Genomic DNA, 12,196 nt, shown 5'->3' on the forward strand with positions numbered 1-12,196 from the left:
TTTTGGACAAGAGACAAACGTCCTATTAACATAACTCAAAAATACCCTCCAACGGCACGTAGCGGGGGGAGGAAAAAGGCGTCGTCTTTTCATAAGACTTTTTTTTTTAATAAGCGGGGGTCGTTTCGAACGTTGCGTGCGGGGGAATCCTCGTCTCCTCCACATCCCTCCCATCCCTCCCATCCATCCAGAGACCGCCACAACAACACACCAGACCCGAGCGTATCTCTCCCCCATTAATTCCACTGTCGATAGTGCAAACCTCCTCTCTCTCTCTCTCTCTGTACGCGAGAGTTCAAAAGCACCAACCGACCGACGATCTCCCCCATTTTCCAAAATCCGACAGGTGTGGCGACGCGACTCGAGGGAGCTTCAATCAGAGACCCCGTCTCCCCCGATCCTTCGTCGCTCCCGCACAGCTCTCTCTCCATTTCGCGACACCCCATTCCCCACCCCCACGAATCGTCCGGCTCTCGCGGCCGTCCGTCGCTCCCCCGTCGTCCCGTTCTTCGGCTTTTCTTCCTCCTCCCCCCACCTTTTTTTTGCGGCCTCTCCCGTGGCGGTACGGCGATCGATCGCCCGCGAGCCCGAGATGATCGAGGCCTCGCCGGGCCGTTCCGAGCTCTCGGCGCCTCGCGGGTCTCTTGCGGCGCTCCTCGTTTCCGCCCGCTTCGTCGGCAGCGACTGCGACGGACGACGTGCCGGGGTTGTTCTCGTCGAGGTATGCGCGCTCGCGGCGAGCCTCTCCGCGTGGTGTCGTTTCGCTTTTCTGCTCTCCGCGGGATCTGCCGCGATTTGCTTGCTCTCGCGCTCCGTGTTGTTGTTTCGAATCATCGGAATCTCCGAAAACCTAGAATGTCGGGGGGATTATCGAATCGGTCGGTTACGATGTCCGTTCTATGGGAGGGAGAGGTTGGGAAAATAGTCGATAAAACGTTGAGTTTGATGAGATCATTTCGCTGGTACATTGCTCGCCACCGCCACAATAAAATAGTGCTCGACAAGTATAGCATCTATTCTTCTCTTGACTTGCCCGCTGTTGCTGCTTTTTGGCATTGGGAAATGGGATAAATTTACTCCGATAGTTGGCCCAGCGCTGTTGCATCTTTTTCTTCTCTTAATTTGCCCGCCGTTGCTGCTTGCCTAGGGTGGGCTTAAGCCCTGGTATGTCAGTCTCTGGGAAGCTGATTGGCATATTCATTTCCTTGAAGTAGACACGCTTATTGTTCTTGTGGACGAGGGCAGTAGTAATACATGTCGATGGGCCTATTTTGTGGTCTTCATTTGATGAAAAAATTTATGATTAGAGTCCTGTGGCACCAAAGAGTAGTGGCGATGGGTTTTGGCAATAGATGCTTCTCCATTTGATATGTCTTCCATAGAGCGTCCTATCTCGGGTGTAATCTATTACGGGTGTGGGGTATGTTAGGGAGGAAGGTGAGTACACGTCTGGAGGATGTGTTTCCCAGTTAAACTTTATAAAGCACGAAGAGTTACTTCTTGTTGGTGACCTTTTGTTTGGAAAAGTAATCTGCTGTTCTTACATTGAGTATACATGTAGAATTTTTATGGATATCTTGTACCGCTTGCCAAAATTATATTTTGAGCTATCTTGCTGTCATACTTAGAGCAGCGATTGATTAATAGACAATCTTTTACAGTATAAGCTTCCGCTGAACATTTATTGCCTGATGGTGGCAATCTTTGACAGGGCTAATTCATCTGTGACATAAGCTAGTAGAGCATATTGGATACATAAAGAGCAAGATTGAGCGAGTGGGAAAGGGGGTAGGGTGCTATTTTTGAAGTGTGGCCACAGCTACTAGAGGACATGAGTAATATGCTTGGCTCCCAGATTTCATTTACTGATTATGAAACCACATCATCAGAGTTGCTGTCGAGAAGGTCCAATTGTGGAAAAGTTGCCACAAGCATGGGAGGAAGTGCCTGGTCACCCTTAAATGAGGATGTGCATGATCTACTTGAATGTCCCGTTTGTATGAATTTAATGTACCCTCCCATTTACCAGGTAAATCTATTTCTACCAAACTTCTATACGCTCAAAGGCTCCATTACTACAAGTTATTTCAATGTCTTAAGATGAAATAGCAAAAACTTGCAACTGCTTTGAGATTTGTGGGTAAAGAAGTATCTAATTTCATCATCATACAGTAGTCAGAGTGAGGATTCAGTGAAATCTTAATTCACATTTCTTGAGGACAAATAAGTAGCCTCAATTCAACAGAATCTATGTTCAAAGGTAGTGCTGCAGTCTCACTCTGTTGTTAATGCACAAATCTGAAGGGTCAGGTCCACAAGGTGCTGGTGTAGACAAAGTTGTTAAAACTTGATTTAAATATTAAAATCACGTGGTTTTATGATTGTAAAACCTTATATAATCTCAGTCACGTACTTAAATCAGTAGAATCCTATATAATAATGATTTTTAACCCATGCTTATTTGTCGGAATTAGTTCATAAGATAAAAATATGTCTAGCAGAGGCCCTAAAATGAAGGCCCACTATAAGAAACCCTGCAAATGGAGGTCGATAAAATATATGGCTTGCCTGGGTGATGTACTTGCCCAGGTATACCATAACACTCTCTTTAAATGCACACTTGCTTTTCCTTTCCCACTTAAAACCTATATACCAGCTTAAGCATCAGAAATTTCCCCGTGGGGCAAAGCTTGGTGACTTATTTGTATATGGCATCAGGTGTGTAGATTCCAAGCATCTAGGTTCTATACCGGCACCTTGAGAAGCTGTCAAATTTGCACATCAACAGCTATGATGTTGAATGGTTTATCATTGTTTGCATACCCCTAAACTCAGCAGTATCATTGGACTTCCTTTGAGGGGTTTGAGGATGAGGGTGGGATCGTCACAGTACTTATGCTACTACTTCTATTCAAATTCAAGTAGGACTTCTTTTGAGGGGTTTTGAGGGACGAGGATGGGATTGTCACGGTTTTCATTTACTCGAAATGGTTGTGTGCTTCTAGCTATTAACAATCAACTTGGCTTCAATTCTGTCAGTGTCCGAATGGCCACACTCTATGTTCAAGCTGCAAGACCAAACTCGAGAACCTATGTCCAACTTGTCGCCATGAGCTTGGAGATATACGATGCTTGGTGCTAGAAAAAGTTGCAGAATCCCTAGAACTCCCATGCAGATTTCAGCTTCTGGGTTGTAGGGGCATATTTCCGTACTACAGTAAGCTTAAGCATGAAAAGAACTGCAAACACCGTCCCTATGCTTGCCCTTATGCTGGAGCCGATTGTTCTTTTACTGGTGATATTCCACGTCTTGTCATGCATCTTAGGGATGACCACAATGTTGACATGCATGATGGATGTACCTTCAACCACAGATATGTCAAATCCAATCCACGAGATGTCGAGAATGCTACATGGATGTTGACTGTAAGTGCTCTAACTTCTCTCTCTACCTGTTGTTTTTATTATAAAAATTCCAAGATGTGGCTAAGGTTGTTTGAAATATTGTATCAGCAATTTAATGTGTGATTAGGTAGTGCATGACTTTTTTAGAAGGGGGAAAAGATATCTCGAGTACATGGCTCTATGATATTTTGGTGAACCAATTCAGTGTATCTGTAAGTTCCTAATATTTTGTCTCGAGTATGAAAAAGATGAGTAGTGATTAGTCCTGTACATTTATCTGATTAGTTGTCTGAGCACTACTAATAATTGGTCAGACTGTTTATCTTAAGTTTTGCTGGCAGAAAGCAAAATCACTCTGCAAAGGCTGATTATTTCCTAGACATATCATTTTTTAAAGATGCCTCAGCTTAGAGTTGGTCCTTCGAAGTATAGAGTTCATGCCATGTAAAGTGGCAGCCTGTCTAATCTCAAATAACAATAGTTGCTTTACCTTTTAGAGTTATTTTATAGCAAAATGAGAGGAAAAAAAGAAAGAAGGTACGAAGTTGGCCTAAAGGGAAGAGGTTTTTCATTTTTCAACTTTGGGCTATCATATTCCCTAATGCCAAGAATAACAGGGAATTGCATAAATCTTCTATTGGTGCAGATCTTCAACTGTTTCGGTCGACAATTTTGCTTGCACTTCGAGGCTTTTCTGCTTGAGATGGCTCCTGTTTATATGGCCTTTCTACGTTTTATGGGCAACGAGGAGGAAGCAAGGCAGTTCAGCTACAGCCTTGAAGTCGGGGGGAATGGCAGGAGGTTAATATGGCAAGGCATTCCGAGGAGCATCCGAGATAGCCATAGGAAAGTCCGAGATAGTCAGGATGGTCTAATAATCCCAAGAATCTTGGCACTGTCCTTCTCCGGTGGTAATGGACAGGAACTGAAGCTCAAGGTCGCCGGCCGCATATGGAAGAACAGTGATATAGAAGCTGGCTATTTCTCATGACTTGAAGCTTTCTTTGGTCGGTAAGAAAGGCTCACGAGTTTTCCACAAGCACGCACGTACACAATTGGGAGCGGTTCTACTTAATTCCACAGGAGAAAAACTTAGCTTATTCGCGTTTTGGGTGTGTTGATGCGTGATGACTGTAACATTATTATTTCGGGCTAAGCAACTAGTATTTGAAGACTGGTGTTCAGACAAATGACGTTCAGAAGAATAGTTTCTTTGGAATTGAATCAATTTCGGGACTCGGCATTTCTCAGTCAAGCACTTGCCTGGCCGAGTAAGTATAGAGCACAATTATCAGAACAAAAGATCACCCAAAGTTACGTGCGATAAAACGGAGAAAGAGAAGTCAGATGAGCAAAAGCTCCACATTGAGACATTTTAGAAAGGACTAGTATAAAATTTGTTGTGAAAGTGCACCCAAAATCTTAAAGTTTGGAAAATCATAATTAAATATTTATATTTGTCAAGTTAGCGCAGTCTAGATAAAAAATAAATAAAAAAAAGTTAGTGCAGTCACCTTCTTTTGTTAGTTTCGTTTAATACAGGTAACAGGAATTAGCTAAGATTACTTTTTTTATTATTGTCTTATGGAGAGATGAGGAGCTGATGTGATTGTCACAGTAATCATTTTAGGAAAAAGCGTTTGAAGAAATTAAAAAGAAAATTGAAAGATACTTTATAGATTATTAAATTTCCTACTCGATTTCGACTAAAATAGAAACTTGAGATAATTGACCTCAACTTGAACATTAAAGTTATAAATGAGTTCGAGTATAAACTAAATAAATTTGTGTCCCTTGGTTCGCAAAGGACAATTCTACCTAATACCAATTCATGCTTTTTTGTAGATATAAAAAATATATGTATATATATAAAGAAAAGCTCGGTTAAATTTATTCTTCCATTAAATAGGAGTGTACAAAAAAATTGAAAATAGCCTAAAAGTGGACCGGACCAGCCCAAAACCAGAAACTCTTATAGGGAGCAGTTTGGTTTCCAATTCAAAGCATAGAACTGTCTACTTGTTCATGCAAACCGAGTCTATGTAATTTGAATGTGATAAACTCGAGTGTGGTTTGTGTCATTTAACAAATAATTAATTACGCTCCTTAGGTAATCAATTGCTTGCTATATTTTAATGTGAAAACAAAGTCACAATGTCTTGCATTAGATTCCTTAAATTCTTCTTGCCACCTCATTAAAAAATCTCTCTTTTAGTTGTGATGGTTAGAGAACACCATCCAAGTGGGAGACCTCGTCTCACACCAACAATGAAAGCATGTGAGAAATGAATGTTGCTCGCATCTTCGCATCTCAGCTGGTCCATCCCCTGGAAGCATGTAAGGGACGCAAAAGCGGTGAGTGATTGGGATTAGGGACCTGTTACATAGATCCATCTGGTGACTAACGATTTTCTATTCCAATTTTTTGAAATCAATCTCTTTATGAGTTATTCTCAATTCCAAAGTGAGGACTGCCCATCAAGACCCTATCAAATCTTGTAATCGAGAGTGAGTATTGACTAGATTGAATTTGATAAGAAAATGAATGAGTCCATTCCAATGGATCACCAATCTAAACCCGAGAAGTCTTAGCTTGATCTCTCTACTTGGGACCTCATTGATATGGGTGTGCATTGATGTCGATTGAATCTAGGAACCAAACTAAATTGAACCGAGTCGGCCTATTTCAAGGGATTTCCGAGGAACTGATTCGACTCTCGGTTTCAAAACCAGTTCCGAATTCCACAAACTAAAAATCAACCCAGCCCGGTTGGGTTTCCAGTGAGAACCGACCCCCCCAATTGAACGCTAACCACCCTGCTAATCGGTTCGGTTCTCACCGTCACAAGGCGCAAGCATACCTCTCGCATCTTCCTCAAACCCTGTCTCCCCTGCATCTTCCTCTGCTCGGGCCAAAAACCCTGTCTGCAACCATCCTCGCCGCCACGAGAGGCTCGATGCTGACGCTAGTCCGTCGGACGCGAAACTCGTCCGTCTCGAAGCTCAGGTTCCTCGTCTCCCCGCCTCTCCCTTCTTCCCAATCCCTCCCCTCCCCGATCCTTCGATGCCCCAACAACGCCGCCTCCGCCGTCTCCTTCGCGTCCCTGCCCGCGGCGAGACAGGCGCCGAAGCCGCCGCCTCCGTCTCCGCCCCTGCCCCTGACCCGGGAGGGGAATTACGATGAAGCCGCTCCCGGCCACGCCGTCTGCCCCGGCTGCGGCGTCCACATGCAGGACGCCAGCCCCAAGCACCCCGGGTACTTCACGAGGCCCTCCCCCAAGACCCCGCATTACCGCCTGCTCGATGCCCACCTCGCGCCCGTCGCTCCCGAGCCCGAGTTCTCGGATTCCCTGAAAAGGGGCTTCGCCGTCGAGGACGAGAGCGGCGGCGGCGGCGGCGGCCGCCCCGGTTCGGACGATAAGCCGGTGGTCTGCGCGCGGTGCCACTCGCTGAGGCACTACGGGAAGGTGAAAGACCCGACCGTCGAGAACCTGTTGCCGGATTTCGACTTCGATCACACGGTCGGGAGGAAGCTGGCTTCGGCGACGGGGACGCGGTCGGTGGTGTTGATGGTGGTGGACGCGGCCGATTTCGACGGGTCGTTCCCGAAGAAGGTGGCGAAGCTGGTTTCCATGACGATTGAGGAGAATTCGACTGCTTGGAAGGAGAAGAAATCGGGGAATGTGCCTAGAGTAGTTTTGGTGGTGACGAAGATTGATTTGTTGCCCAGCAGCATATCGCCCACTGGGTTCGAGCATTGGGTGAGGCAGAGGGCGAGGGAAAATGGGGTGATCAAAATCACGAGTTTGCATATGGTGAGCGCAGTGAGGAATTGGGGGTTGAAGAATCTTGTGGATGATGTCATTGCTCTGGCTGGGCCTAGAGGGAATGTCTGGGCAATCGGCGCACAAAATGCGGGCAAGAGTACTTTGATTAATGCGATCGGGAAGCATGTTGAAGAAGGCAAAGTTACCCACTTGACAGAGGCGCCGGTGCCTGGTACCACGCTGGGAATAATTAGGGTCGAGGGAATTTTGCCTGGTAAGGCCAAGCTGTTTGATACACCAGGGCTTTTGAATCCGCATCAGATCACGACGAGGCTGACCAGGGAAGAGCAGAAGCTTGTATATGTCAGTAAGGAGCTCAGGCCAAGGACTTACAGAATTAAGGTAAGCATGCTTAGACAAGTAGGATGATGTAGCTACTGCTAGAGAATTCTTTTGAGCTTCTTTAAAGGCCTAGTTATTTATGTTATGGAAGGTCGATATGCTATCTGAATGGTGCAAGACCTTTGATGGGCATTTACTACGCTGGAGAAAACAGTGTAGTATGATGAATGTTGTATGTCTACCCTTTCTCCCCTATAAGCATAGTATTTTCATTGCACTTGACTTTACTTTTCAGTCAACTGATTGAAGGTGTTAGTGGGATAATGCTTACCCTAGTTGTTGCCGGTTGATTGAATGTGCTTAGCATTTCTATGTCATTGAATTGATAGCATTTCTGTGTCATTGAATTAGCTAAAGTAAGCAGGAACAATTTGCTTACTCAGGGACTTGACATGACACCTAACCAAGTTTGCATCATGCGTGTAAGGTTCATGTGTTTCTCTTTTGTCATGACAGGCAGGTCATTCGATTCATATTGCTGGGCTCATGAGGCTGGACATTGAAGAATCATCTGTAGATTCAGTTTATGTTACTGTATGGGCATCTCCCTATCTCCCATTGCACATGGGGAAAACAGAAAATGCACATACAATGGTAGAAGACCATTTTGGTCGTCAATTGCAGGTAGAGCTTTCATTTAGAAGCCACTTTCTATAACAATTTTTTTGTGGAAAAGGATACTTTTACCTCGAAGTCTTGCTGGAAGCATTGCTGGACCAATTTCAAATTGAAAAATAGTTTATGGTTTCTGGAGCAAGTTGAGCTCTAAGAGCCTATTTAAACATGTCTGGAATTGATTTGTTTGGACTTTCATCTTCTTCTTGATTTTGTTTCCTGTTTGAAACAAAGATCACTTGAATGACCTTGAGCATATTTTTAATCGGTCTAGAATGCTTTGAAGTCTTCATTTCTGCCCATACGTCTTCCGGATCTTGTTATTATACTGCTGAGGCAATGCTGATTTTTGTCTTTGAGAGCACTTTCTTTTGGGAAATATAATGAACTTGAGTCAATTTTCCTTTTCCTAGCTTGCATGCTAGTGTCAAGCTTGCGAGAGCAGCAGCTCCAATATTTTGGACGTGGACTCTGCACACCATGGTGTTCCCACAAATGTCCTGATATATCTCAACCATTGATGCATATCTACATACATCAACAATTGAGAATTGGTTGAGACACTAATGGGAGCATTGTGTGCGGCAGAGGATCTCCATCCCCAGTATTTTATCGCGAGCTAGTTTTTAGATACAATTTTTCTGACATCATATTAATGCCTTTGCCAGCCACCAATTGGTGAAAAACGAGTGGAAGAGCTTGGACAATGGGTGAGAAGGGAATTTCGTGTAAGTGGTAACAGCTGGGATGCAAGTTCTGTGGATGTTGCAGCAGCTGGTCTTGGGTGGTTTGCCATTGGTTTAAAAGGAGAGGCACTCTTAGGGGTTTGGACATACAACAGAGTCGATGTCATCCTCCGCAACTCACTAATTCCCCATAGATCCCAGATATTTGAGGTTGCGGGATTTACGGTTTCCAAAATTGTCTCAAAAGCGGACCAGGCTATGAATAAGTCAAAGCGCCAGAGTGAAAGAAAGTGAAACCAAGTGATCCCGAAAAAGCTGTACCTGTTAAGTTATCGTCATTGACCTCCGACACAAACTCAAATGCTGACGGTAGCTTAGTGTGACAAGAAATTTTTTCAAAAAATTTTGGAAGACCAGTTGGGAGTACTTGATGGGACTTGGGTCTTCAAGCAGGGACATGTGCTCAAGCAGCCAAGGAAGACTCGGGTGATCAGAGTTCAGTTGTATCTTTTCACTAGAAGTGGCATTTGTGGTGGAATAGAAGCCATTTTTGCAGAGAATTTACATCAACAGAATAGAGGAATACTCTGTTCCGGCAGACACATTGTGCCTCCTAACTTGTTGGCTAAAATAACCTGCCGGTGGAATCTATGCATTAAGTTAATGGCCAACTGCTGGTAAGATTGATGCTTTAACCTGAAGTTGTGACCTTAGTCCGGGACAAGAAGCCAGGGCCATCTGATCTAGCAGCAAAGGTGCACTTCTGATACATCTGTTTCGTTTCAAAGACTTGTGTGACAGAAATCAAATAGTACATTTAGAAGCACGATCTTCTTCTTTGTTCCATTTGGTGGACTGACCATGAGATTCTGTTTATCAGGAAACCTTTTCTTTTCTTCTCCGGATGCTTGGTTGTAGCTGATTCGGTTTTGTTTGATCAGCCCACCAATCGAAACGGATTAGGAAAAAACAAGTTTGGTACTTTTTCTTAGGTCGGAACATGTAAAATAGGATTGCCACGAAAGTACCAAACACATGAAATAATGAAAAGACTTAATTGAACATTTGAAGTACAGAACAGCAGTACACTTCAAGATGTCATCGGAAGAATAATCCAGATTATCAAAAGTCAGACGAGTGGGTGATATCTACCGTCACCACGGCCATATAATTTTTGCAACGCTTCTCTCTGTGTCGATACCATAACAATCGATCTCCCACAAAAATCATAACCATGGTCTGCTTGCGGTCATGATGGTTGTGTTGTGTTGTGTCTGTTTGTGTAAATCTGGCCTGGGAGTTAGCAGAAGGAAATTATTAGTGTTGTGTCTTTTTGTGTCGGTTTATGCACATCCAGAGAGTTAATAGAATAAAACTATTAGTTGAAGAATTTGCAAAAGCTTTTTATTTATTTATTTTTTGCCCTACTTTTACTCTCTATTTACTTTCAAGTTTTTGTCCTGCCTCTTAATAAAACATAAAATTCTAACCCACATCTAAAACTAAGGATATCTAAAACTAAGGGTGCGCATGACAAAATTTCTAGAACAGAAATTGATTTTTCAATTTCTATTTTAGAAATTGAGAAATTAAAAATTTTAACTTTTGATTTCTTCTTCAAATCAATTTCTGGAATAGAAATCTATTCCAGAAATAGAAAAATCAAATTGCGTTACCAAACGAATTTCTATTCCAAACCTATTCGGGAATAGAAAAATAGAGAAGTAGAAACTATTCCGGGGAATAGAGAAATAGAAAAGTATAAATTTTATCATGCATGCCCTAAACTTCTACGTCCCAGCCTCATTGAAAAGGTGGGGAACTTTCTGCCTCCCCTTTTCCATACCCTTTTGTGGCCATTGAGACAACATCCAGTAGTTGAATTTGTGAAAGGTTAAGACGGCGCAACTTCTCCAATCCTATGAACTCACCAAGCCAGATCATTCAAGGAGCCACCCACAAAATGATCACTTATTCATCGACAATCTCTTCCACTCGTTTTTCATCATACAACTTATTTTACATCACATTGAGAATAAGTTACCTACGTAATGAGAATGTTTATTAAGAAAAAGCAGCTTTTTTACTAAAGTAATAAACAACTAGATCAGTGAATCAAAAAATGAATGGGCCATATTGCTTGTAATTTTTTTCCACAATAAAGACTTAGCCCTTGACTCTCGGAATTTTGAGAGAATTATCAAAAAAGTTCTAAATTTATTATAATTGTGACAATTCAATCCTAAATTCTTTTTTTTTTGTTTGTCAATTTAGTCTTAAACTTTTTACAATTATGCAAGTTAAGTCTATCTGACCAAAATTGGCTAGCGACACGACATGAATGCCGGCCAGCAATGGCTATCTAGTGAATGCTAACGTGGCATTTTGAAATTATTTTTATAATTTTTTATTTTTTTCCATCCACTTCTTCTTCCTCTGGCCGGTTGGTGCCGGCCTCTGCTGGCCAAAGGTAAGGGTCGGCGAGGTTGGCCTCACCTAGCCATGGCGAGGGTTGAGCTCGCCGGCACTGGCAAGGTCGACCCTCACCATGGCTAGGCGGGGCTGAGCCTACCAAATCTAAGGCGAGGGTTGACCTCGTCATGGCTGGGCAAGGTTGAGCCTCGCCAAATCTGGCGATAGCGACCTCGTCCGTGGCCGGCAAGGCTCCTTGCTTAGGGACAACAAGGCTCGACCTCACCATGGCTGGACAAGGCTAAGCCTCGCCAAATTTGGCGACAACAACCTCATCGGTGGTGGCGAGGCTCCTTGCCTAGGGATGACAAGGCTCAACCTCACCATGGCTGGGTGAGGGCAAGCCTCGCCAAATCTGGCAACGGCAGCCTCGCTAGCCAAAGGAAGGAGAATGTGGAAAATAAATAAATAAATAATTGAAAATTTTGAAAAATATTTAAAAATTAAGCCGTTGGACGTAAGCTTTCATTGGATGGACTTGGTTTGGTCAATTTTGGTAGGATGGATCACAACTACAATTGTAAAAGGTTTAGAACTAAATTAACCTAAAAAAAAAAAGTTTGGGACTTAATTGTCACAATTACAATAAGTTTGTAACTTTTTTAGGGCGTACATGGATTTATTTCTCTTTTTTTTGTTCCCGGGAAACAAAAAAAAAGTGTTTCATTGGGGAACAATTTTTGAACAAAAGAACGCGTTTGGTAACGTTTGGTCGGAATAAAAAATGAACAGAAACACGTTTGGTTAAATTTTATTATTTTTTTGTTTCTTTTAATTTTTTAAACATTTTTTATTATTTTTATTTTTTCCTTTCTTTTTATTTTTCTTTTTTTTCGGCCGGTCACGGCC

At 43.0% G+C, this 12,196-nt stretch overlaps 2 protein-coding genes across 2 annotated transcripts; both read left to right on the forward strand.

Annotated features, from left to right (window-relative positions):
• Positions 1–187: 187 nt before the first annotated feature.
• Positions 188–4,660, forward strand: LOC104432973 (E3 ubiquitin-protein ligase SINAT2-like). The gene is made up of 4 exons (XM_039307589.1): positions 188–721; positions 1,712–2,029; positions 3,040–3,426; positions 4,052–4,660. The coding sequence occupies exons 2-4, from the start codon at positions 1,832–1,834 to the stop codon at positions 4,394–4,396; spliced, it is 930 nt and encodes a 309-aa protein (XP_039163523.1). The 5' UTR covers positions 188–721; positions 1,712–1,831; the 3' UTR covers positions 4,397–4,660.
• Positions 4,661–6,264: 1,604 nt separating this feature from the next.
• LOC104432974 (GTP-binding protein BRASSINAZOLE INSENSITIVE PALE GREEN 2, chloroplastic) lies at positions 6,265–9,838 on the forward strand. The gene is made up of 3 exons (XM_039304503.1): positions 6,265–7,574; positions 8,031–8,198; positions 8,858–9,838. Exons 1-3 carry the CDS (start codon positions 6,363–6,365, stop codon positions 9,167–9,169), a joined length of 1,692 nt encoding a protein of 563 aa, XP_039160437.1. The 5' UTR covers positions 6,265–6,362; the 3' UTR covers positions 9,170–9,838.
• The last annotated feature ends 2,358 nt before the right edge of the window (positions 9,839–12,196 follow it).

The sequence above is a fragment of the Eucalyptus grandis genome, chromosome 2 (assembly GCF_016545825.1).
Source record: "Eucalyptus grandis isolate ANBG69807.140 chromosome 2, ASM1654582v1, whole genome shotgun sequence".
NCBI lineage: Eukaryota > Viridiplantae > Streptophyta > Magnoliopsida > Myrtales > Myrtaceae > Eucalyptus > Eucalyptus grandis.

What these genes read in the sequence shown, in the direction of transcription:
- LOC104432973 (XM_039307589.1), top strand. Translation starts at nt 1,832, where the DNA reads ATGAGTAATATGCTTGGCTCCCAGATTTCATTTACTGATTATGAAACC. An exon ending in TGTACCCTCCCATTTACCAG is followed by an intron (nt 2,030 to 3,039) that starts GTAAATCTATTT and finishes CAATTCTGTCAG; the next exon opens with TGTCCGAATGGCCACACTCT. An exon ending in ATGCTACATGGATGTTGACT is followed by an intron (nt 3,427 to 4,051) that starts GTAAGTGCTCTA and finishes CTATTGGTGCAG; the next exon opens with ATCTTCAACTGTTTCGGTCG.
- LOC104432974 (XM_039304503.1), top strand. Translation starts at nt 6,363, where the DNA reads ATGCTGACGCTAGTCCGTCGGACGCGAAACTCGTCCGTCTCGAAGCTC. An exon ending in CAAGGACTTACAGAATTAAG is followed by an intron (nt 7,575 to 8,030) that starts GTAAGCATGCTT and finishes TTGTCATGACAG; the next exon opens with GCAGGTCATTCGATTCATAT. An exon ending in ATTTTGGTCGTCAATTGCAG is followed by an intron (nt 8,199 to 8,857) that starts GTAGAGCTTTCA and finishes TGCCTTTGCCAG; the next exon opens with CCACCAATTGGTGAAAAACG.